At 41.9% G+C, this 23,795-nt stretch overlaps 1 protein-coding gene across 4 annotated transcripts in view; it reads left to right on the top strand.

The window, feature by feature from the left end:
* Positions 1-23,573, top strand: part of Cep112 (centrosomal protein 112) — a 472,932-nt gene extending 449,359 nt beyond the window's left edge. For 3 of the 4 annotated variants that reach the window (XM_076869862.1, XM_076869864.1, XM_076869865.1), the window contains 2 exons: positions 18,953-19,054; positions 22,264-22,332. In XM_076869862.1, the coding sequence (XP_076725977.1) occupies positions 18,953-19,054; positions 22,264-22,332 (171 nt within the window). Of the gene's footprint in view, positions 1-18,952; positions 19,055-22,263; positions 22,333-23,300 lie in introns of those variants that run through there. The other variant, XM_076869863.1, reaches the window with a different exon arrangement.
* The last annotated feature ends 222 nt before the right edge of the window (positions 23,574-23,795 follow it).

The following is a 23,795-nucleotide window of genomic DNA, read 5'->3' as shown; positions in this document are numbered from 1 at the left end:
CTGCCTCTCCACGTCGAGTGATCTTTCTAACAGAGCACTGTCATCATGCTATTCCCCTGCCCCAGACCACCCCCCCCCCCGTCAACTTCTCCCTCAGGCACTAATCTTCAGTCTGGATTGGTCCAGCACCATTTCTGAGCTTCCTGGTGTCTCCAGCAGGCCCAGCTGAGTGTGCTCTCTGCTTCTCTACCAGCTACACTAATTTGTGCCTTTGTTCATGCTTTTTCCTCCACCCACAATTTTTTTTTTCCCTCACTGCTGCCACACTTGGGAGTACAATTAAAGACTCACCTCTTCCACTGAACTTCCAAACAGAGCCAGGCCCAAAGACCTTTCTCCCCTCACCTATTACTGTTCCTTGTTTCCCCATGAATAATGTTTGTGGGTTAATTTTGTTTCCCAGCAAAACTAGAATTCCTTGAAAACAGGTTCGATTCTCCCTTTGTGTTCTGCACAGGACCTCCCCTAGTTCTGGGTGAATTTAGTCATGAGCATTGATCAGGAGAAGCAAAGAGGAGCACCCCGGCACCAAACACAGGTGACCAGGTCTATGCCTGCATGGGCTGGGCCACTTGGAGGTGGTACCATCATTCTCCCTTCACCACCTACCAGTCTCCACCATCCCATTGGCCTGAAGTGGTTAAATAATTAAGCAGAGGGTGATGGCAGGGCACAGTTGCACATGCCTGTAATATCCCAGAGGCTCAGGAGGCTGAGCCAGGAGGATTGCAAGTTTGAAGCCAGCCTCAGCAATTTAGTGAGGTGCTCAGCAACTCAGTGAGACCTTGTCTCTAAATAAAAATACAAAAAGGGCTGGGGATGTGGCTCAGTGGTTAAGTGCCCCTGAGTTCAATCCCTGGTACCAAAAAAAAAAAAGCAGGGTGGGTAGGGGTGGGGGTGGAAGCAGGGGATGATCCTGAAGCCCCACAATGTGGTTTGCAGGCCTGTATGCCTAAGACCAGCCACCCTCACATACCTTGTACCCAGTCCTTGTCCAGCTGTACTGGCCACCCTCCTCTCCCCCACTCCTTACAGCTACCTAAGTCAAGCTATACCATGTGCAGAGTAAATAGAAAACCTCAGAAAAGTCTTCTAAAAGTTCCCATTCCATCAAACATTTACTTTGCCTTAAGGGACGTTTAAAACATATATTAACCAAAGTTCACAGTGCAACTCATATTTCCAAGATCACTGGACTTGACAAAGATCACATAAGCCACTTACAGGGACTTGGGCTCACCTGTCTGGTATTTAAACTCTTCCTAAGGCCAAGAGGAAGCAAGATTAATTTAGTTCATCAAAAGGAAGGAGGGGGGAAAAAAGATTTTCTCAAAGCTGGAAAAAAAAGTTAGCATAATGCAAGATAAAATAGTATCCTTATCCTCCAAATCTTAGACGTTCTGCTGCCAGCACTGGTTTTAAATACATGTGCAAGATAAAGAGCAGGAATGAAATTGCTATGGAGTCCTGAGTTACCAACTTGGGCACTCAGGCTACACAGAGAGATTCTTCTGATAGCAGCCTCTGATGGTTGGGAATAAAGCAAAAGCAAACCTTCTAGAATTCTCTCTGAATAAGAAAAGACATCTTTTTGTTTGTTTTCACTTATAAATGAGGAGGTTAAAATGTTCACTAAAATACGTTTTGCCTTCTGGGCCAATAAACATAAAGAACGACAATGTTTAGGACATTTTTGTTTCTAGTTTAAATAGTAAATTTTCTCTGCTGCTGAAGTAAAGAACGACGCTGTCCCAGGGTGGGTCCCACAGCCCTCAGCCACCAGCAGTCGTCGAGAGCTTTTCTCCTTTGTCTTTTTACTCTCTAGCACGAATTCTTTTCAGACATCATTAGAATATGTTTCTAGATTTCAGTACATTTTTAATATTAAAGAAATGCCTTCAACTGAAAGAACAAAATCTGCCTGCTCTTTATTTGACCTTTGTTGGTTTGATGTGTTTTAAAAAAGATCCGGGCAACAGTTTTATAAGGAATGCACCGAGACATTCCTGAAAGAGCACACCAGTGAAAATAACAATGAAAAAAAGATTAGAAGACGAAGCCTCTTGCTCAATCTAACAGCGATTACCATCCCAGTGCAGTTTCTTAAGGCTACGCTGGTTTTGCCTAAATCAGGAACAATGCACTTATGTTTTTAAAAGAAAGTTTCTCATAACTGTTTCTAATGGAAATTGTACTTTCGTGTAAGTCTTCGTAGACCAAGCCATTTAGTATTCGTTACCAGTTTATCTGATGTGTTAAAAAAAAAAAAAAAAAAAAAAAAATTGTAGACCCCAGCCTCTTTTAAAAGATGGAAAATGAGCTACTAGCTGGCTGCCATTTCTCCACATCACCCAGAGCAGGTGCTTAAGGAAGCCCAGAAATACATGGTACAGGGCGTTGGTTTCGTGTACTGTCTGAACTGCATAAGGCAAAATGCCTCATCCTGGCAAAAACCATCCATATAGTGTTTTTAGACTTCAAAAGAAATAATGATTTAATCTTATTTACTTCTTAAATAGCACTGATCTTCAACTAAACACAGAACTTACCCTCAGGGAACACACAGTCTACTAAGAGAAAACAGTATGCAAATCAGTGATTATAATATTATGTGATAAAGAAGTAAAAACAGAGGCTTTAGGGTAAGGAAGGCTTAGATACAGGTCCTGGGTCACGTACTAGATAGCTGTATGACTATGGGTTAGACAGTAACTTCTGCAAGCCTGTTTTTTCTTTCTTTTTTTTTTTAAATATTTATTTTTTAGGTGTAGATGGACACAACACAATGCCTTTATTTTTTAATGTGGTGCTGAGGATTGAACCCAGGTCCCGCCCATGCTAGGTGAGCACTCTACCGCTGAGCCACAATCCCAGCCCCCTGTTTTTTCTTTTAAATATATATATATTTTTAGCTGTAGATGGACACAATACCTTTATTTATTTATTTTTATGTGGTGCTGAGGATCGAACCCAATGTCTCACTTGTGCTAGGCAAGTGCTCTGCCACTGAGCCACAACCCAGCCCAAGCCTGTTTCTTTTTGTGTAAATAGCTATAAAATACTATCAAAGATTTGTGAGAAAATTCATGAAATAAAATATATGCAAAAGGGTGCAATATGGTGCTTGATACATAGAGAACACTTAGTAAGCACCAGTTATCATTATCACAATAACAACAGTATATGCACGAAATACCTGGAGTCTTAGTACAGGGAATGGTTACCTTGACAAGGCCAGGGAAGGTGTCTTGGAGAAAGTTCTATGTGAGAATGGAGAGTAGGCTCCATTGGGAGGAAGGAAATGCGTAGAAGGAGCACAGAATAATATGTGCAAGGCATGGGTCAAGACTTGTGGCAGAAATGCTAGGTTGTTGCTGGAGCACCACAGGGTCCTGGAAAGTGAGGCTGAGGTCATTATGAGATGGCTTAGATGACCTGTGTGAAGGAGGTAAAAGAACCCAGGGAATCATCTCTGTATGGGGACACTGGTCAGATCTGCATTTCAGAAAAATAGAGGACTGTGTGGAGATCAGTTAAAGAACCTAGAAGACGGACAGCTACATAAGGCATCTCTTCCTGTAATGGTAATGGAGATGTATTAGTCTCCAATCAGAAACCTTGAATTCCTCCAGTGTCTTCAGAATAAATCCTGAATACCTTGGTCTGACTTGCAAACCCTAAACTGCATCTTCACTGCCTGCCTCACTACCCCCTGCCCACCCATGACTCCTAACCAAGTCCAGCCACATGACGGTCCCTGGGTGTGCGTGCACACTCACCTTCATGTTCCTGCTCTCCCTTCTGCCAGCAATCTCTTCTCCCTCTCATGCACCTAGAAACCCCTGCTCATTCTTCCATGTTCAAGTCGAGTCTCATCAGCTGCATGTTATCTTACTTAGAGATGATCTCGCCCATTCCCTTCTTTAGCGTAGTGCAGGTTAGTTTTATATTTATGTGGCTCTTTTTTACCTCTCGTGTAAAAAGTGTGGGCTTTTTTTTCTTTTAGAAAGCTCAAATGAAATCTTTGATAAAGTCACACTCCCTAACTTTTAATTGAATGGAAATCCCTTTCCTCTCTGCTGTATAAAGGTGAACAGCTCATGAATTTAGTCAGTGACTGTTTACAATGTTGTTTTGAAATTTTCTGCCATGAGGTTGTGGGGTCTCTGTCCCCATTCGTTAGGAAGTAAGGGGATTCATGCACAAAATCCTCATTAGTGGTAATTGGAGCTGCCTAAGTGAATCCTGGGTGTGCGGTGGGACAGCCACTGCCTTTGTATTCCTGTTTGTGTTCTGTGTAGAATACCATATCTGGCAAGACATGCCCTCTCAAACATAAGGAGATAATTGGCACTTTGAGGGAGAGGTTTAACTTATTTATAATTGTCAAGAGTTTAAATGTGCAGAAGAGAAGGAGCAGTCATAGCTTGCCTTTTTTGAAAGTGCCCTCAAATCAGGTCAAAAATCTCTGACTAAATTAGATATTTTGAGTGATAATTGACTGAAGTTAGATTTGGACCTTTTATTGTAAGTTTTACTCTAAAATAGGAAACAACTATCAACAAATTAATTCCATTTTAATCTCTCTTTATTGCAACATTGCTGATTTCCCAAATCTTTTAGGATTAATATGCTATCTAGAGTACTCTGTTTCCTCTCTGGTGATGATATTTGAGGCAAATGATAGAAATCATCTGCTCTTCAGGCCTCACTCCCTTGGCCTCTCTGTACCACCCCACATCCATCTGCTCCCTTCCTTTGTGAGACCCAACACCATCCACCTCTCTAGACTCATCTCCCTTCCCAGGCCATTCCTGGTCTTTCCTGCTTTCACTTCCTTCTCCATCTTCGATGTGAGAGTCCTTTATGGATGAGTCACGGTTCAGGGAACATCCCCATCCTCTCCTTCCCCCTCCGAGAGCTCTTCCCTCCCAGGGGCTTCCCCTTCCTCAGCTGGCCCACAGTTCTCAGGTCTCTGGCCTGGCTTTCTCCTGAGCTCCACTCCTGCACACAGGTGTCTCCCTGGTGCCCCAAACGAAGTTTTACAAACTCAAAGCAGATCTTCTCTCCTACCACAGCCAGACCAACCCTCTCTAACCACCGCCTCTATAGTAACCTCACCCTTCTTCTAGGCTCGGGCTGAAGGTAAAAATCCTTCTCTTCAGCATCCCTTACTTCTGTTCTTCACGCCAGCTAATTTTCGGCTTCTCTCATGTGACTTTCCCATGGGCAGCACCTTCCATTGAGAGCTCCTCACACACCTGACTCTCCAGCAGCTCCCAGCTGCCCCCAGGATGCCCGGCTATCCCATCTCCTGAGACTTCTCCTCCACATTTCCAGGTTGATCTTTTCCTCTCTTCCCCCCACAGAGTAAGTGAGAACAGCAGAGGGTTAGATGTCAGGTTTGAGCCTGGTTCTAGCAGTTCCTGTGAGCTGGTTTCCTCCTCTGTGGATTGTGAGTGTGTTAACATCTAATCCCCAGATTTTATGTAAGGATTAAATAGAATCTTCACAATATGTGAAAGACTCTATGGTAAGTGCTTGATACAGTATCTGGCATATATTGGGTGATTATCAATGTGGGTTTTTCTTTGCTTTTCCTAGTTTCTGCTATATTAAATCTAAACTTATTAGCATGGCCTTTATTGCCTTCCATTATTTTAAGGTCCCACCTATTCTTCAACCACAATTGTGTTCAGTCATTTACTTGTTAAAACAATATTTGTTGCACATTTACTGTGTGCCAGCTGGTCCAGCCTTTCTTCAGTGTACCAAGAGTAAATATCTGAGGAACCCCCAAATCCCTTCAGTCTTGCTGAGGATCGGTCTCACTCTGTGAATCTTCTTGGGTCTTTAAATCTTAGGGGTCTTCCTCCCCAACTTCTTGGTTGGGGTTTTGGCTCTCCATTGATGGAAATTATCTTTTCATGAAGTCTAGCCCCAACGAAAAAGGGCTAGTCACTCTTAAGAGAAAGGTCAAGCCCTGAAAACAGAAGTGACAATCATCTGTCCCTCCCCCAGGTTTTATTTTCTCCAAAGCCTTTCAGAGAAGTGCCTTGTGAAATAGAGAAGGTGCTTCCATCTAACTCAGACAGGCGTGGCTCTTCGAAGCTCCCTGTTTTCACCTCCCTGATGGCCCACACTCGGGCCTTCTCCTCCATACCTGGGAAACCACTGTAGGGCGCCCAGTTCTTCAAGACCTGTATGGCTCCTTCTTGGAGGGAATGTTCACTGTAGGTGTCAACCTAAGCTAAGAAAAAAACATTAGGAAGGAAAAATTAGAAATCGGGCAAAGAGTATCATTCTAGCCAGAAAGGAGCCGGAATTTAATCTCAGAAGAAAGAGAGGCCTGAGTCATTTACGATCACAGCCCCATAGAAAGTCTTAGAGTGAGTAAAGGAGAAGAAGTGTGGGAAGGAAACAGCGTGGATGAAACAGACCTCAGTCCTTGGGGTGGATCTCTAAGATCCCTTTTGATCTCAGCAGCACTGTAGGCCTGGTGTTTGCCTCCGACTTTCTCAGCTTTGAAGCTGGCCTACTTATTAATAGCCACGGTGCTGATTAAGAACTGCAATTCCATGATGACAGAATCTGCTCTTTGTATTTAGGGAAAGCTTTGGTGATTAATTTACTCTAGAGTTTCTGAAGATCCTGTCATTTTGAGATAAAGACGGACTTAACACCAATGGTTGTGAGCTCTGAGGTTTGGATTCATTCATTCCTCAGTGAATATGCATTGAGCTGCTGCCATATGCCCAGCTCCAGGCTAAGTGCCGGGGCTGCAGCAGCCAGCAAAACGAATACTGCCACTGCCCTGTGGAGCTCACAATCCTGCACAGGAGCTGCCATGTGTTTGTTGTTGTTGTTTTTACTTTATTTAGTTATTTATTTTTATGTGGTGCTGAGGATCGAATCCAGTGTCTCCCACATGCTAGACAAGTGCTCTACCACAGAGCCACAACCCCAGCCCCTGCCATGTTTCTTTAAGGGGCCAAGTAGCAAGTGTTGGAGGGTTCGGCCACAGGCCCTCTGTTGTGACTACACAGCTCTGCCATTGTCACGAGAAAGCAGCCATAGATGAATGAGCACAACTGTATTACAGTAAAACTTTATTAACAAAAAGAGGTAGTCAGCCAGATTTGCCCGCAGGCTGCAGTTTGCTGAACAGTGGTCTAATGGTTGCAATACACATGAATGCAAATTAATGTTTTGCTTATTGTTTCAGTTCATATTGTGTTGGTCACATGTGACACAAAATCCAACCCGAACTGAAAAATCTCAGGACGTGGCTCTTTGCAGGTGTGTTTTGATAAAGGGCCTGGTTTCTTTCTTTCTCTGGTTCTCAATTCTTCCTCCCTGGATTGGTCCTGTTCTGAGTCCAGTTCTCACTCCGTGGTAACAAGATAACTGTGACAATTCCAGAATGGCATCCCTGGAGTAGGAGTCCAGTGGGTGAGAGAGAGCCTGTGTCTCTTGACAATCAGCCACTCTGGTCACTTGGACTTGAATCATGGACGTAGGCCCTAAACAATCGTGGCTTCTGGCTGTGGTGTGATGATTGACATAGGCCCCTGTCACAGACTCCAGCCCTGACCTAGGATGGGGTGAAGAGTGGAGGAAGGGTGGATTCCAGGTGAATGAATGCCAGGGTGAAAGCCGAATGAATCCTGGTGAATGAATTATCCACTACATATGTCTTGTTAATGCTAAGGGAGCACCTTCTAAGGCCATGTTTATTTATAGGAGTTTTATAACGTGGTTTTGGCTTTTGCCTCTCCGTCAAGAAATAAGGAATACAGTTTATATGCAAAATGTTGCCCAAGACTTTAATATTCAACTGTTTATTTCATGTCATAACCTTAATATTATTAAGTATTTGAGTCTTTGATTCATGAACAGATTTGAGCAGTTTATTAATCATTTTCTGGTATTGAGTGTCTTCCCCATTTTCCACATTTTTTGTTTGGCGAGGGGGTTGTTATTTTTGGTTTTGTTTGTGTTTGGTTTTTGGTACTGGTAATTAAAGCCACATCCCCAGCCCTTTGTATTTTTTATTTTGAGACAGGGTCTCCCTAAGTTGCTTAGAGCCCCGCTAAGTTGCTGAGGCTGGTTTTGAACTTGCTTCCCTCCTGCCTCAGTCTCCCAAGCAGCTGGGATTCCAGGCGGGCATCACCATGCCTGGCCTATATGTGTGAATTCTTATACTTCTTTTGCTTCTTTTTGGTGTCAGGGAATTTTTTTGAACTACCTGAAGCTGGATTTGGAGCTTCTAAACCTAATTAAAGTGCTTGCTTCCAACCCTCCTCTCATTCTTTCAAGTCCTTCTCTTTTTCTGTAGCCATCATTTCCTCCACAGAACCAGAACACTGTTCCTTTTCCTGAAAATGTAACCTCATACCCTTCCTAGAAACTAGTCCATGCCACCCTCAAACCATAGCAGCCGCAGCTGCTTTGCTGGCCAGCCACCCCCTTGCCTTGGGGTCGCAGACCCCTTCAGTAGCAGGCTTCGTTCCCTGCTGTGGAAACTGGTCTCCCCCCGCCCCTGCAGGAACAGGAGGACTCCCACTGAGCTGTGTGCATATCGGGGAGGGCACCAGTTAGAGAAAATGAAACCATTTTGAAGAAAGAAAGGGATATGAATATTTTAAGATTTTAAGAAAATTATGGTTACTTCTATTTTCACTGTATTTTTGAGGTTCAATCTCCACAAGCAGTGCTGCAGAGCACCCTTCTTACAGTGGATCTTCCTTGGCAGTTGCTGTGGCAACACAGAACCTTCACCCCAATAAGATGACATTTCTTAGAAGGTAGTGCATTTTTTTTTCTCAGCTGTACTATAGCTTTTTTTTTTTAATTTGGCATCATCTTTTACTATTGTATCTTTCACCTTTCTTCTTCAGACTAGAAAATAAGACATATAAGTTCTATGTACTCACTCCCCTAAAGTGCCAAAGCAAAAACTTTTTGCTACACAAAGGCTGATCCCTCAGAAACTTCCTTCACATTTCAGTTTATATTATACCTAACTACCCCCTCCAACAAGCCCCTACTTCCAGGGCCCTGCTCCTGTCCACCCCTTACCTGCCCTTCACAACCTGTTGGAAGCCCAATGTCTTTCTGATGCTCTCTCCAGACCACCTACCGCACGCCCACCCATGCTCCACTTCAGAGTACACTACATATGCCCCAAAGTTGCCTCTTGTCCTCCCTCTCCTCCTCCTGTTCCTTGGTGTACCACCTGTCAAACTCCCTTTGCTCTGTAATTCAGCTAAATGAGGTGTCAGAAGGACAGATAGCTAACGGGCCCCGAATAAACTAACCCACGGTGCGGAGAAGCATCTGTTAATCCCCCTGATCTTCCCATGTATTTCTAATGGGTAGAGAGATCCAGAAATTAGAGAAGGTTTTGAGATCCTTCCTTACATCAATTCACAAAGCATGGAGTCATGGTTCTCCAACTGTGGGCAGAGTTGCTGGCAAAGATCTGTAAAACTCCACTTGCAGACCTCTGTGGACTGCGTGCTGATAACCCACCCCACATCCACACCTGAGGCCTAGTTCCCACCCTGATGGGATTCGAGGGGGGGACTTGAGAGGTAGTCAGGTCTAGACAAGTCATGGAGGTGAGACCCTCATAGTTGGACAAGTGGCCTTACAGGAAGAGGGAAAGCTCAGTGCTCACTGTGTGCTTGTCCCCAGGGAAGGCCATATGGAGACAGAATTAGGAAGAGAGCCCTTTCCAACCACCTGACCACACGAGCACCCCAATCCTATACTTTCAGCCTTTGAATTGTGTGAAATAAATGTTCCTTAAGCAGCCTCCACCCACTCTACATATTTGTTTTTGGTTTTGGTGCTGAGGATTGTACCCAGGGCACTTACCCACTGAGCTCCATTCCTATTCCTTTTTATTTTGAGTCAGAGAATTTCTAAGTTGCTGAGGCTGGCTGTGAACTTGTGATCCTCCTGCCTCAACCTCCCAAGGTGTTGAAATCACATGTATACCCCATCGCACTGGGCTGAGTCGATGGTATTTGTTATAGCAGCTCAAACTAAGACATGGACCAGCCATTGTAAACAGTTTGGATAAAAAGGTTCTACTGCTTTTTAAATGTATGTACAGTAGATTTTTTTTTTCTAATTAGTAAATACAAATTCATTTAAAACTGATTCTGGATTCATATAAGGTTTTTGTTATTATATACTTTCTCTTATTTTTAAGAGAGAGGGAGAGAGAGAGAGAGAATTTTTAATATTTATTTTTCAGTTTTTCGGCGGACACAACATCTTTGTTTGTATGTGGTGCTGAGGATCGAACCCGGGCTGCACGCATGCCAGGCGAGCGCGCTACCGCTTGAGCCACATCCCCAGCCCATTATATACTTTCTCAATCAGCAGATACTGAAAAACACAAAAAGAGATTTAAATGGAGTACTCAAATTAATCATGAATATATGCAAATAATATGCTATAAGGATTTATAGTGTTGCAAATAATTAGAAATAGCACAAAAAACCTAATGGTACAAGAATGGCTAAGTTAAATGTACATAATCATAATATACAGATAATAATACAATTAAATATAAAAATCTCCATTAAGTGATGGTAATGACAACTAACATTTATTCATTTACTATATTCAACTCTTGTAAAAAAAATCATACATGTCTCAAATTATCTAATCCTCAAAATGGCCTGGAGAAGCTATAATTCCGATTTCCCCGACAAGGAAACTGAGATGCAGAGAAGTTAACCTTCCCAGGGCACATAGTTTAGAGGCAGGTATAGATAGCTCCAGTTCCAGGCATTCAGTTCCATGTCTGGGCTCTTTGGCCCACATTTACAATCCTAAAGTAAAAGATTATAGTCTGTCCTTTGGTGCAGGATGCTCTGTGAAGCCATATTATAGGCACCCTCCCTGTTCAGAATATCAACATATGATCAAATATGAAAAGAACATGAAAAGGTGGCCTTAGAGCATATTGGACAGCTGTGGCCTAGAAACAGAACAGAGCCTCAGAGTAGAGAGGAGAGCCAAGCTCCAGGCCCGTGGTCCTGAGCCCCGAGCAGGCAGAGGAGCAGCTGAAAGGAAAGCCCTGGAGGATAACAGAGACCCAAAATGCTCAATGCCTCTAGCCAGGAATGTGACAGGAGCCTGGGTGGCAGCTTGAAAACCCCATCTTGCTGATGAAAGCTGTTGCCGACTACACTCAGGGCTATGGCTAACGGAAGGTGGCAGGCAGTGCCCCAGGCATAGCCTGCTCACTGGGGCCTGGAGAATCTCCCTCGACTGGACACCTGGATCTGCAGCCTCCCTGACTTCATCCCAGAACAGGAGCCTCCAGTATCCAGAGGTCCAGATGGACAGAGTGGCAAAACCCCATGAGACAAGAAAGAAGAATCAGGGAAGATGAAAGAGCCCTGTGGTGAGAAAAAACCCAGGCATGTGGCGAATCAATTGAAGGAAAGCATGTCCCATGCTCAGGTAGCGAGGCAGCTCTGGGCTCACCAGAGTCGGGGGGCTGTACTGGGGATGGAACCCAGAGGCTCTTAACCACTGAGCCACATTCCCCACCCCCACTTTTTTATTGAGACAGGGTCTTGCTAAGTTGCTGAGGTTGGCCTTGAACTTGCTACCTGCCTCAGCCTCTGAGTTGCTGGGATTACAGGCTTGCCCAAGCACACTGGCTTAACCTTGATTTTAAAAGTGAAACAAATTAATTGAAAAAGAAAACTAACGTACCAATACTGCAGTCATCCAGGCACAAGATGAGGGTATCTGGACCAAGATGATACCAGTGGCAAAGTGGAGAGAGATTAAAAGGTAACATGATAGAATTCTTACTCAGTTTTCTCTTTACCAAACTGACCCCCAGGTGCTTGTTGGACTTGGAAAAGTAACATCAGGCCTACTGGTTTTCCTGAACCTTACATAGAATACGATAATGAATGACCAAGCAGACATATGTAAATAACAACCACAGGGCGGATCAGTGACGACTCAATAACTGGTCTCCCCTTTCCCAGCCCTTTGAAAGTGTTCAGTGCATTGCAACTTGTAATAATGACATGTTTGAGCCACTGACCCTAAGTGGTTTATACAAAGCCACATACTTCCCTCTGACTTTTTATATTATATAAAAGAAAGTTCACGTTTTGACATAGTTTCGACCTATTGGCATGATGAATCAATAGTGTTTTCCAAATAAAAATATCATAAAATAGGCTTTAGTTCTCCCTTCCATATTTTTAACATGTAAAACTTATGTGTAATCAGACAAACACTCATTTATTTCCAGGGACCCTCTTGGCTCAAGTCAACTGCACATTCTGTACACTTTGTAGTCTCTAATTTATGTAAATGAGTATTTGTCTGATTACACATAAGTTTTTCTTTTCCAATATAGTTCAAGTTAGGGATGCCTCAGTCTTCATAGTCCATTTGAAACATTAAACACAGCCAGTGCTGTGCCTTTTTGGAAAGGACAGGCAGTCTGCTGCAGGGAGTGTGGGACACAGTTATCTTGGTCACATGGTCCCCATTTCCACTCAGCTTCCAGAACTTTATTACACTGCAGAAATGTCATTGTTATGATGTTCAGATTTCCTAATTTGACTTTGCTTTAAGGAACTAAGATGGAGTAAAGTGGGCAGAGAAGTTCCCATGATGGAGAAAAGGAAAAGAGAGGGTGTTGATGTCCAGCTTGGTGTGATGTGGCTGGAGAATGTGGAAGAGGAGACACACAGTGCCTTTTAAGGGTAGTGGAAGTGCACCCTTTACCCCACATCCTTGCCAGCACTTGTTGTTGTTTGACTTCCTAATGGCTGCCAATCTTACTGGAGTGAGATGGTATCTTAGGGTGGTTTTGATTTGCATTTCTCTGACTGCTAGAGATGGTGAGCATTTTTTCATGTATTTGTTGATTGATTGTATGTCCTCCTCTGAGAAGTGTCTGTTCAGGTCCTTGGCCCATTTGTTGATTGGGTTATTTGTTATCTTATTGTCTAATTTTTTGAGTTCTTTGTATACTCTGGATATTAGGGCTCTATCTGAAGTGTGAAGAGTAAAAATCTGTTCCCATAATGTAGGCTCCCTATTTACCTCTCTTATTGTTTCTCTTGCTGAGAAAAAACTTTTTAGTTTAAGTAAGTCCCATTTGTTGATTCTTGTTATTAACTCTTGTGCTATGGGTGTCCTATTAAGGAATTTGGAGCCCGACCCCACAATATGTAGATCAGAGCCAACTTTTTCTTCTATCAGACGCAGAGTCTCTGATTTGATATCAAGCTCCTTGATCCATTTTGAGTTAACTTTTGTGCATGGCAAGAGGAGGGGATTCAGTTTCATTTTGTTGCATATGGATTTCCAGTTTTCCCAACACCATTTGTTGAAGATGCTATCCTTCCTCCATTGCATGCTTTTTGCCCCTTTATCAAATATAAGATAGTTGTAACTTTGTGGATTAGCCTCTGTGTCCTCTATTCTGTACCATTGGTCCACCCGCCTGTTTTGGTACCAGTACCATGCTGTTTTGTTACTATTGCTCTGTAATATAGTTTGAAATCTGGTATTGCTATGCCACCTGATTCACACTTCCTGCTTAGAATTGTTTTTGCTATTCTGGGTCTTTTATTCTTCCATATGAATTTCATGATTGCTTTATCTATTTCTACAAGAAATGCCGTTGGGATTTTGATTGGCATTGCATTAAACCTATAGATAACTTTTGGTAATATCGCCATTTTGATGATGTTAGTTCTGCCTATCCATGAACAGGGTATATTTTTCCATCTTCTAAGATCTTCATCTACTTCTCTCTTTAGGGTTCTGTAGTTTTCATTGTATAAATCTTTCACTTCTTTTGTTAGGTTACACTTGTACATTGTTGGTGGGACTGCAAATTGGTGCGGCCAATTTGGAAAGCAGTATGGAGATTCCTGGGAAAGCTGGGAATGGAACCACCATTTGGCCCAGCTATTGCCCTTCTCAGACTATTCCCTGAAGACCTTAAAAGAGCGTACTACAGGGATACTGCCACATCGATGTTCATAGCAGCACAATTCACAATAGCTAGACTGTGGAACCAACCCATATGCCCTTCAATAGATGAATGGATAAAAAAAAATGTGGCATTTATACACCATGGAGTATTACGCAGCACTAAAAAATGACAAAATCATGGAATTTGCAGGGAAATGGATGGCACTAGAGCAGATTATGCTAAGTGAAGCTAGCCAATCCCTAAAAAACAAATGCCAAATGTCTTCTTTGATATAATGAGAGCAACTAAGAACAGAGCAGGGAGGAAGAACAGGAGGTAAAGATTAACATTAAACAGAGACATGAGGTGGGAGGGAAAGGGAGAGAAAAGGGAAATTGCATGGAAATGGAAGGAGACCCTCATTGTTATAACAAATTACATATAAGAGGTTGTGAGGGGAATGGGAAAATAAACAAGGAGAGAAATGAATTACAGTAGATGGGGTAGAGAGAGAAGATGGGAGGGGAGGGGAGGGGGGATAGTAGAGGATAGGAAAGGTAGCAGAATACAACAGTTACTAATATGGCATTATGTAAAAATGTAGATGTGTAACTGATGTGATTCTGCAATCTGTATTTGGGGTAAAAATGGGAGTTCATAACCCACTTGAATCTAATGTATGAAATATGATATGTCAAGAACTTTGTAATGTTTTGAACAACCAATAAAAAAAATAAAATAAAATAAAAATTAACCCCCCCCCCCAAAAAAAAGGGTAGTGGAAGTGGCGAGTAGGATGGAAATGAACCACAGAAATTCTGGAATTCCAGAGTCTCTAAGCCAAAACAGCCTTTGAATACTTCTCTGTTTGCTGAACATCACTCACTGGTATAATAGCATTCTATATGCTAATAAAATTTAATGTTGAAGTATAATAAAATAGAAATATCTGTAAAAACTCAGTCCCCTTCCTTTAGTCAAAGAAATTGTATGTCCATCAAACCCTTTGCTTAGATCAATTCCACTTCATCTTGCTTCTCTCTGTCTGTTGTAAGACCAGATTGTCCTGAAACCAGCTATGTCTGTGACATTGTTTTTCTTTTGGTGTGGAAGAGACATTTTAGCACTTGGAAGGATTAGTAGAGAAATTATAGAACATAGTGGATAAGAATGCATGCTTAAAGAATCAGAATGTACCAGGAACTGACACACACCTATAATCCCAGGGATTCAGGAGGCTGAGGCAGGATTGCGAGTTCAAGGCCAGACTCGGCAACTTAGCAAGGCCCTAAGCATCTTAAGCGAGATTCTTTCTCAAAATAAAAAAAAAAGAAAGAAAAGAAAGAAAGAAAATGGCTGGGGACATAGCTCAGTGATAAAGTACCCCTGGATTCAGTTTCTCATGCCAAACAAAGAAGAAGGAGGAGAAGGAAGAGAAGGAGACTGCCTGAGTTCAAATCCGGGCTTACCTCTTTGTGCTTACCTCATTTTATCATCAGAAGGATTAAATCCATATAAAACATTTAGCATTATATCTGGCATAGAAAGTACTCAATAAACATTTGTAGTCTCATAAATATAATAAAAACAGGTTGGTTAAGGTTTTCCATGGCTTTAGTAAAGTAACAGATTATGTTTGATATAGTGATCTTTAGATTCAGGATTTGGACTTAGGAATTCAGTATACTAATATTTTCCTGATTGAAAGTCTCACTTATAGGTGAGGTAATTTCACATTTTCCAGGGGCTCATTTTAAGTTTACTCAAATTCACCGAAATTATAAAAACAAAGAATAAAGTAAGAGGAAGAAGAAATAGATGGGTCCTCAGTAAAAGTCAGAAGATGTAGCAGACTACATTTAAAAAGTGATGCAAGGGATGGTGATGCTGGAGAGCAACGTTGTCGCATGCAGTCTTCTACTCTCATTGCTTGGCCTTCCAGTAGAGGGAGAACACAGGTGTGAGGAGTGGGGGTAGGACAGGGAGAGAGTCAGGAGAAACCATGAGCATGAGCCAGGGAGCTTCGCACACTTGGCCGTGACATCTAAAGTACTTGAAAATGGAGGGAGATGGGCCCTCAGAGCAAATGAAATGATGGATTTGGTTAAAGTATTGAAGACAACAAAACCAAACCATAGCTGTGGCTAACCCCGGTTTACTCCCCCCACCTCAACACTGAGCAAATAGCTGGTTCCATTCAAAAATGAAGTGTAATTTTTTTTAAGAAAAGGGAACTAGCATAAAGTCTTTTTTTTAAGAAAAGGGAACTAGCATAAACTACTTAAGGAACAGGGGTAAGAGTCAGACAGATTACAGTTCTGTGTAACAAACAGCTCTTCACAGTGTCAAAGCATTTGCAAAACACCTCTCTCCCTCTCTCTCTCTCTCCCTCCCTCCCTCCCCCTCTCCCTCCCTCCCTCCCTCCCTCCCCCTCTCCCTCCCTCCCTCCCCCTCCCCCTCTCTCTCCCTCCCTCCCTCTCTCTCTCTTCCTCCCTCCCTCCCTCCCCCACCCCCCCCTCTCTCTTTCAAAATGGAAGGTGGGGGAAAAAGAAGAGCTGTCTGTTAAAAGATGAAACTAACTCAACAATCAGTTCAAAAATGATCTCTCAGAGCTTAGGAAAAATGGTAAACAAAATCAAAAGATTACAGAGATGACTTAAATCATATTAGAAGAAACTAAAACAGAAAAATTATATCTGAAAACATCCAAGGAAATATGGAATCCAGCTGAAGGAAATTATCCAAAATGAAGTGAAAATATAAAATAGATATAAAATAAGAAAGCAAAGTAATCACAGAGAAAATTGTAATTATGGGATATAGTTAAAGAATAGTCAACATATGCAAAATCTACATATCTGAAAACTAAAACGTAGATTAAAAAAATAGAATATAGGGACTGGGGTTGTGGCTCAGTAGTGTACTCGTCTGGCATGTGTGAGGCACTGGGTTAGATCCTCAGCACAACATTAATAAATAAATACAATAAAGGTATTGTGTCCATCTACAATTTGAAAATATTTTTAAAAATAGAACATAAACAATTCTTGTAACTTCTGTTCAAAGAATTGAAAATAGGGCACACACAGTATCTCAGGAAAACTGATATAGAATAATTAATACCAAAACATTTCCCAGTGAAGTTACTAAATTGAGGGGGGGAAATCATATGGAAAAAAATCAGTTCATCATAGGATGAATTTCTTTCATCCTAGCAAAGAAAGAAAATCAAATTCAACATGGAAAAAATTAGCTTCACCTCAGACTGAGGAGAGAAATGTCTCCAAAGTTCTGAGAGAAAAGAATAAGATTGAAGCATTTTTATACCCAGCCAAGTTGTCTTACAAGCAGACAGACAGCAGAAATTCCTACAGATAAGGACACAAGAAATAGTCCTTTCTAATAATAATAGCATTAGTCCTTTTTAAAAGAGCAGGAGCTAGCTGGTGCCGTAGCACACGCCTATAATCCCAGTGACTCGGAAGGATGAGGCAGGAGGATCTGAAGTTCAGAGCCAGCCTCAGCAAAAGCAAGGTGCTAAGCAACTCAGTCTCTAAATAAGTCTCTAAATTAAATACAAAATAGGACTGGGGATGTGGCTCAGTGGTCAAATGCCCCTGAGTTCAATCTCTAGTACCAAAGAGAGAGAGAGAGAGAGAGACTCTCTAAATGTTGCCCTAAAGCCTGTGTTACACAGCATATGTGTTGCTTTCTTTTTGCCTTTCATTTGAGTTGGTTAACAGATATAGCTATTGAAAATAAGTGCAAGAGGGTAAGAAAAATCAAGATGTGACAAGCAACAAATAGTTGATCAGCAAAGTCTTTACATAGTGAGAAGAGATCATTTTCATTACTTTCTTTTTCCTTTAGCTCTAAATCACAAAATTATAGCTTATCTCAAAAAAGTGTCTTGCCAAAAATCAAAAATTGCCACAGAATATTAGTAAGTAATGAATTACTAGAATAAATTTCTTCTTCAATTTTTTAGCATAAAAAAATTTGGGACTTAAAGATTAATAATTTTACATTACCTTAGCAAATCTATAGCCTTGTGTGGATGAACTCAGGCATACACATTTTCATACTGTATTTCCTTATTTCCAGGTGTGTCTGATGAGCCATTTCTGTGATACACTGCAAGTTAGCTTTAAATTGACACAGCACATGCAACAGATTCTAAAAGTAATAAATTCTAGCACATCTCAGATTAGGAGGAAGAAAAATGCAAACTCCGCTGTGGAAAGGCAGCACCATGTGCCTCTCACATTTATGTGGCATCCACACACACCTTCATCCTGCCTGGACGTACCTTCCAATGGTTTCATTTTCACCACCCTCACCTCCTCAGCTTTTAGAGAAGTGCAACGTTTCTTGACCAGCTCGATGATCATCAGCTGGCTGGGCACAGGCCTGATTATGTTCTGGAGGCAGAAGAAACTGGAGAGCCAGGGAGCTCCCCATATCCAGGACGACTACTGCTGTCCACCTGTGTTGAGGAGGCTTTGAGACACAGCTTTCAGATTCTCCATCCTTCATACCTTTATAACCATAGGAATCATACAGGTACCCCAGATACCTGCCAAGGCCGTGAGTTGTCCTCAAGTCACAGTTTAGTGTGATCGTCATCCACATCCTGATCAAGGGTGGGCTGCAGCATTAGCGCAGGGGTGGGCCTTGGGAGTGGAGAGGAGAAAATAAGTGATTTACTTATCAGATGCTGCAAATTATGTTAACAAGGCTTTTAAAGAGATAAAAGTGTTGTTGCAGGGCCCATCTCTTCCAGAGTCGCAAGGTCAAGCTGGATAGCTTTTCCGTTTGTGTAACTCTCCTCTCATTTCAGCTTTATTGTCTGATAAGCAAACTTATCTTTGTGATAAATAGATATCATTCTGGCACTTCTTAAAATCAAAACAGTCATGTCTGTGGTTTAAAAAAAAAAAAAGATGACTTTCTTTTTTTCCATTTTAGATAACTTACATACGGCAAGAATATGAAACAAAATTCAAAGGGTTGATGCCAGCATCTCTAAGACAAGAACTTGAAGACACCATTTCCTCCCTAAAATCACAGGTAATGGCAAGAACTGAGACTTTCCCCAAGTATTTAGGTGATATGTATATCCTGGAAAGAAACTTGGAAATAAATTTGATTCTGAACTATTGCCAGAAATCAACATTATGTCCTGAGGAGTCCAGCATCCAGGATGATTGTTTTTGTCTTGTTTTAAAATATTTTTCTTACTACTTTAAGAACTCATTGTCTCAAGCCAGACATGGTGGCATACATCTGTAATCCCAGCAGTTTGGGAGCTTGAGGCAGGAGAATCACAAGTTCAAGGCCAGCCTCAGCAACTTATCGAAGATCTAAGCAGCTTAGCAAGACCCTGTCTCAAAATAAAAAATAAAAAGGGCTAAGGATGTAACTCTGTGGTAAAGCATCCCTGGGTTCAATCCCCAGTACCAATAACAAAACAAAACAGGAACTCATTGTCTCCATAAGGTTTTCTTACAAGTCCCCTTGAAATTGAAAAGTTCAGTCATGGAGCTTGGGTCATTTGCCATCCACATCCCAGTACAACTTCATCCTTTTATTTGCAGTACTTGGTCCAAGTTGCTACCAGTTAGCACATTACTGATTCCTCACTGTACTAAGGGGCAGAGAAGAAAGCATCATTAATTTGGAAGCATGTTTATTCTGGTGTATTTCATATGGTTGTTTAAAATAAGATGTATTTTCAGTGCAAGACAAAATAATGACAAGGTATTCAAACTGTTAGATTCAATATTTCTTGTTGAAATACATGGTTGTTGGTATAGTTCATAAAATATAATGTGAGAGGTAAAACTGATTTGACTTTGGATACTTATTTCTAAGTAGACTATATACTTCCATATTCTTTGAATGTTTTATGTATTGCTGGCCTAATGAATTTTTACTTCTAACATGAGAAAGAGTTCACCCACTCACATTTTTAATAGTTTTAAGATGTGTGTTTTCCTAGAAAGGATCCATGAGTGAGGTATGCCTGCACTCTCTAGGCCAAGAACTCTGCTGGGCACATAGCAGGTGCTCAATAAATTTATTTACAACTAAATGATATGGTTTGATACAGTTCTCATTAGCTATATTTATAATGTGTAAGATGAAACATGCAGCAAATTTTAGCTGTCCCTGTTATATTCCCCTCAGTAAAAAGCCTCTTATCTGAAAATGAAATCTTCATTCTGTTGGTCCTTCTGCTACTTATTGCCATTGGCTACCAAGAAGTTGTGCTGTGTCACTCCAGCATATAAAACTAAGTGCTGGAAGAAAGGTCAGCACAAAGAGTTAAGCAACCTTTATTTACATGGAGAGCTCTCCTGGTGTGACTCACCTGTTGACTTCAGGGAGGAAGAACCTGAGCCCCTGGAGGAAGGTTGGGTTGTTTCTCCCCGCCCCTGGCCCCTGGAGGTGTTGAGGGGGAGCTGGCGGGGAATCTGATACCCACCTGCAGGGCTTCTGTTATCATCCATATCATTCACTGTAATAAAACCTACTTCAGCCTCTTAAAACTGGATGTTGATCCAGAAAGAGTGTTGCCAGCTGCACTGGGGGCTCAGAATTGGCAGCTGCATGGAATCACAGGCCATAGAGGGAGCAAATTTAGTTTGAAAGCACAGGTGCCTGTATTTTTTTAAAATTGTTAGAATTCTGATTGTAGTGCTGCACAGGGGAGGAGAGTTGACTCAATGTAGTTCTTGCATCTATGCAAAAATTATTAATTGTTCTTTGAGTCATTTGATAAAATTAAAAATAGGGTGACAGTACAGATAAGCAAACTCAAGGGACCACTGTGCTAGGCACCCATTTGGAAGCTGTACTTTCCTCTCTCTCAAGCACATTTTTGGTTCTGCCAGTTATACTCTTGCATAACTGCGCTTCACAATCAGCCGTTGCCATGGCTACAGCTCAGACCAAAGAGGCAAGAGTAAACAATTCTGATCAGATCAAATGACAACTCTTTTTTTATATATACATATATTTTTAGTTGTCAATGGACATTTGTTTTATTTATTGATATATGGTGCTGAGAATCGAACCCAGTGCTTCACACCTACTAGGCAAGCGCTCTGCCACTGAGCCACAACCCCAGCCCCAAATTTGATCTCTTGATTACATCAGGCCATAGAATAAATTGTTTTTATTTGAGTTTATAAGGTGCTTTTAACTTATGCTGTTACAGGTATCTTTAGTCGTATAGAAATTTATGCTTCCAAATAATCAAATACATCATAAAGTCGGTTTAAGAGAACATGCTAGGGATCCTAGTTTCTTCTGCCTCACATCCCTGCAAAAGTGGGGCCATGAGGGTGGCACCTGCCACAAGCTCTGCATTGGACAATTTCTACTAATCACTCTGCATCATCATCAGACCTTGGGAAGTAGCAGGCATTAGCCCCATTTCACAGATGAGGCTTCAAAAGCTGAAGTGACTTTCCTAGAGCCTTAGAAGCCAAGCCAAGAATTGAACCCAAGTTGGCCTAATTCCAGGCAAAGCTCAGGCTCTTTCCACTGCAAAATACTGCCTCTCCAACCTCAGGGAATTCCCAGGATGGATTGAGGTTTCCAGAAAGCAGTAATTTTCTTTTCACTCTCATTCATTCATTAAACAGCTAGTGAATAACAGCCACCTGCCCAGCCCTGGAAAAGACTTGGGTACAGAGACTGGAAGGAGTCCTCCTGTCCCAGCGAGCCCTCAGGTTTGGAGAAGAGACCTGAAAACCAACAGCCACTGGGCAGGATGGGAGGCGCCAGGGACAGAATCCAGCAGTGGAGAAGAGGGAGCCGCTGCCGTGGCCCAGGGCGAGGCCCCCACGGGCAGCGGGGGAAGGAATCATGGCAGCATTCCGTAGGAAGGTGACATGAGCCATAGAGGATGAATAGAAGACAGTCAGCCAAGCATTCCATAGAGAGAAAATTGCCCATGCCAAAGGGCAGGAGTGTGGGAGACGTGTGTGAGGTGACAGTGGTGGCAAGGGCTTTCGGGCAGATGAGGCCACAAAGATAGGATGGGGCCAGATAAATTGGCTCTGCAGAATGGAGTGTGACTTTATTCTCTAGTGCATTTTCAGTAGGGATGAAATGTGACCAAATGTTAAAAAACACATCACTGACATTCAACAAATCCTGAGCTTTATCTAAGAAGTTGTCTGAATCTAGATAAAATCCTACCGTGTTCTATGTGCAATATTGACATTTGAGCCGTAGTCACCTTTTCTCACAGAAGGTATCTTTTCTAGGTCAACTTTCTACAAAAGAGAGCATCCATCCTTCAAGAAGAGCTGACGGCATACCAGGGCAGAAGGTGAAGCCGTGGGCAGAGTGCCCTCTCATTACTTTGTATTGTTTGCACCTGCGAGTCTCCTGGCTTGACTTTCAAGTCTGTCAGAATGCTTAGATGCAGTATGGGTTTTGAAAAACAGACATGTTTTTAGTAAATAGCCTGACTTTGAGCCATCACCCCCTTCTGCTGATCACAGGGCTTTGTCAGCCCCATCAGAACAAGATGGGGGAACCCAGGCATGGCAAAGGCGGGCCTCCCCCAAGTGGTCAGGCAAGATGTGGTCTGGAAGCCTATTGCAGAGTGAAGGAGGCACCGTCTTTCTTCAAGACGAGGAGGTGATACAGTTCTTCCTGTGACTGGCTCACATCTTCAAGGTCCCCTGTCCCCTAAGGGCTTGGCACTGTTCTCCAGACCCAAATAGATCAATGCTCCGTGAAGTTGAAACACTGGCAGAGATGAGTGCCCCCAGTGTGCTCTTCTCAGGGATGTGACCTTTTTAGTCAAAGGTTCCCAGTGATGTCACGGACCTAGATTGTGTTTGCCTGCTCCAATTCAGTACAACAATCTTGCTTTTCATGCTGTAAGATTAAAGCATTTACTTGGCATTGAATTAAAAGGAAAGAGCTGCCATGCCTGTAATTCCAGTGGCTTCAGAGGCTGAGGCAGGAGGATTGAAAGTTTGAGGCCAGCCTCAGCAACTTAGTGAAATTCTCAGCAATTTATTGGAACCCTGCCTCCAAATTAACAGAACTGGGGAAGCACCTCTGGGTTCAATTCCCAATACTGTAAACAGACAAATAAATAAATGGAAAGAGCTTATAAATAATCTTTAATTTTTCAAAAGATTCTGTTTGGTGTAAATACAATTTGGTTCTTACAGGAATTTTGATATCAAATATACTTTTTAACCCCAGACTTCTCTGGAATTATATCACATTTTATAACAACAGACCCATTAAGCCCACAAGTCCTAACTGAGGTTTTGGTTTTCAGGTAACTGCATGAGGAGATGCGGTGGGTGTGAACGTCCAGGCCGCACTGTGCCCTTCATCCCACAGGTTTGAAGATGTGGATATTGTAAACTGTGAGATCACTGGCATTTTTTAATACTTAAGTGTAATTAATATCATAAAAACGTCATCATTCACACATTAGTGGGGTGGTTTTATTTGTGTCTGCCTAAGTTATTTTTTTTTAAATCCCTTTTATTTCTGATTTCCTTTTTGTGTGCTTTTGAGTGTGGGCTGAGAAACGCCTTTTCTTGAAAAAGCAGTGGTTCCTCTGGCATGCCATGTTCATGGTTTGCATAGAATTTTAGTACTGGGTATGATCAAAATCAAGTTTGTAGTATCATATCAAAAACTTTAATCTGTTTACATTGTTTCATGTTTGTGTTCATGTATTATTAAAGTATTATTTTGTACTTATCAGTATTCTTTCTACTTTTTAACCACACCTCATTTGCTAAAATAAATGTGACATATACAG

This window comes from Callospermophilus lateralis, chromosome 11 (genome assembly GCF_048772815.1).
Source record: "Callospermophilus lateralis isolate mCalLat2 chromosome 11, mCalLat2.hap1, whole genome shotgun sequence".
Taxonomy (NCBI): Eukaryota; Metazoa; Chordata; class Mammalia; order Rodentia; family Sciuridae; genus Callospermophilus; species Callospermophilus lateralis.
Note: the sequence above shows the minus strand (reverse complement) of the source record. Positions and strands in the feature narration are given on the sequence as shown.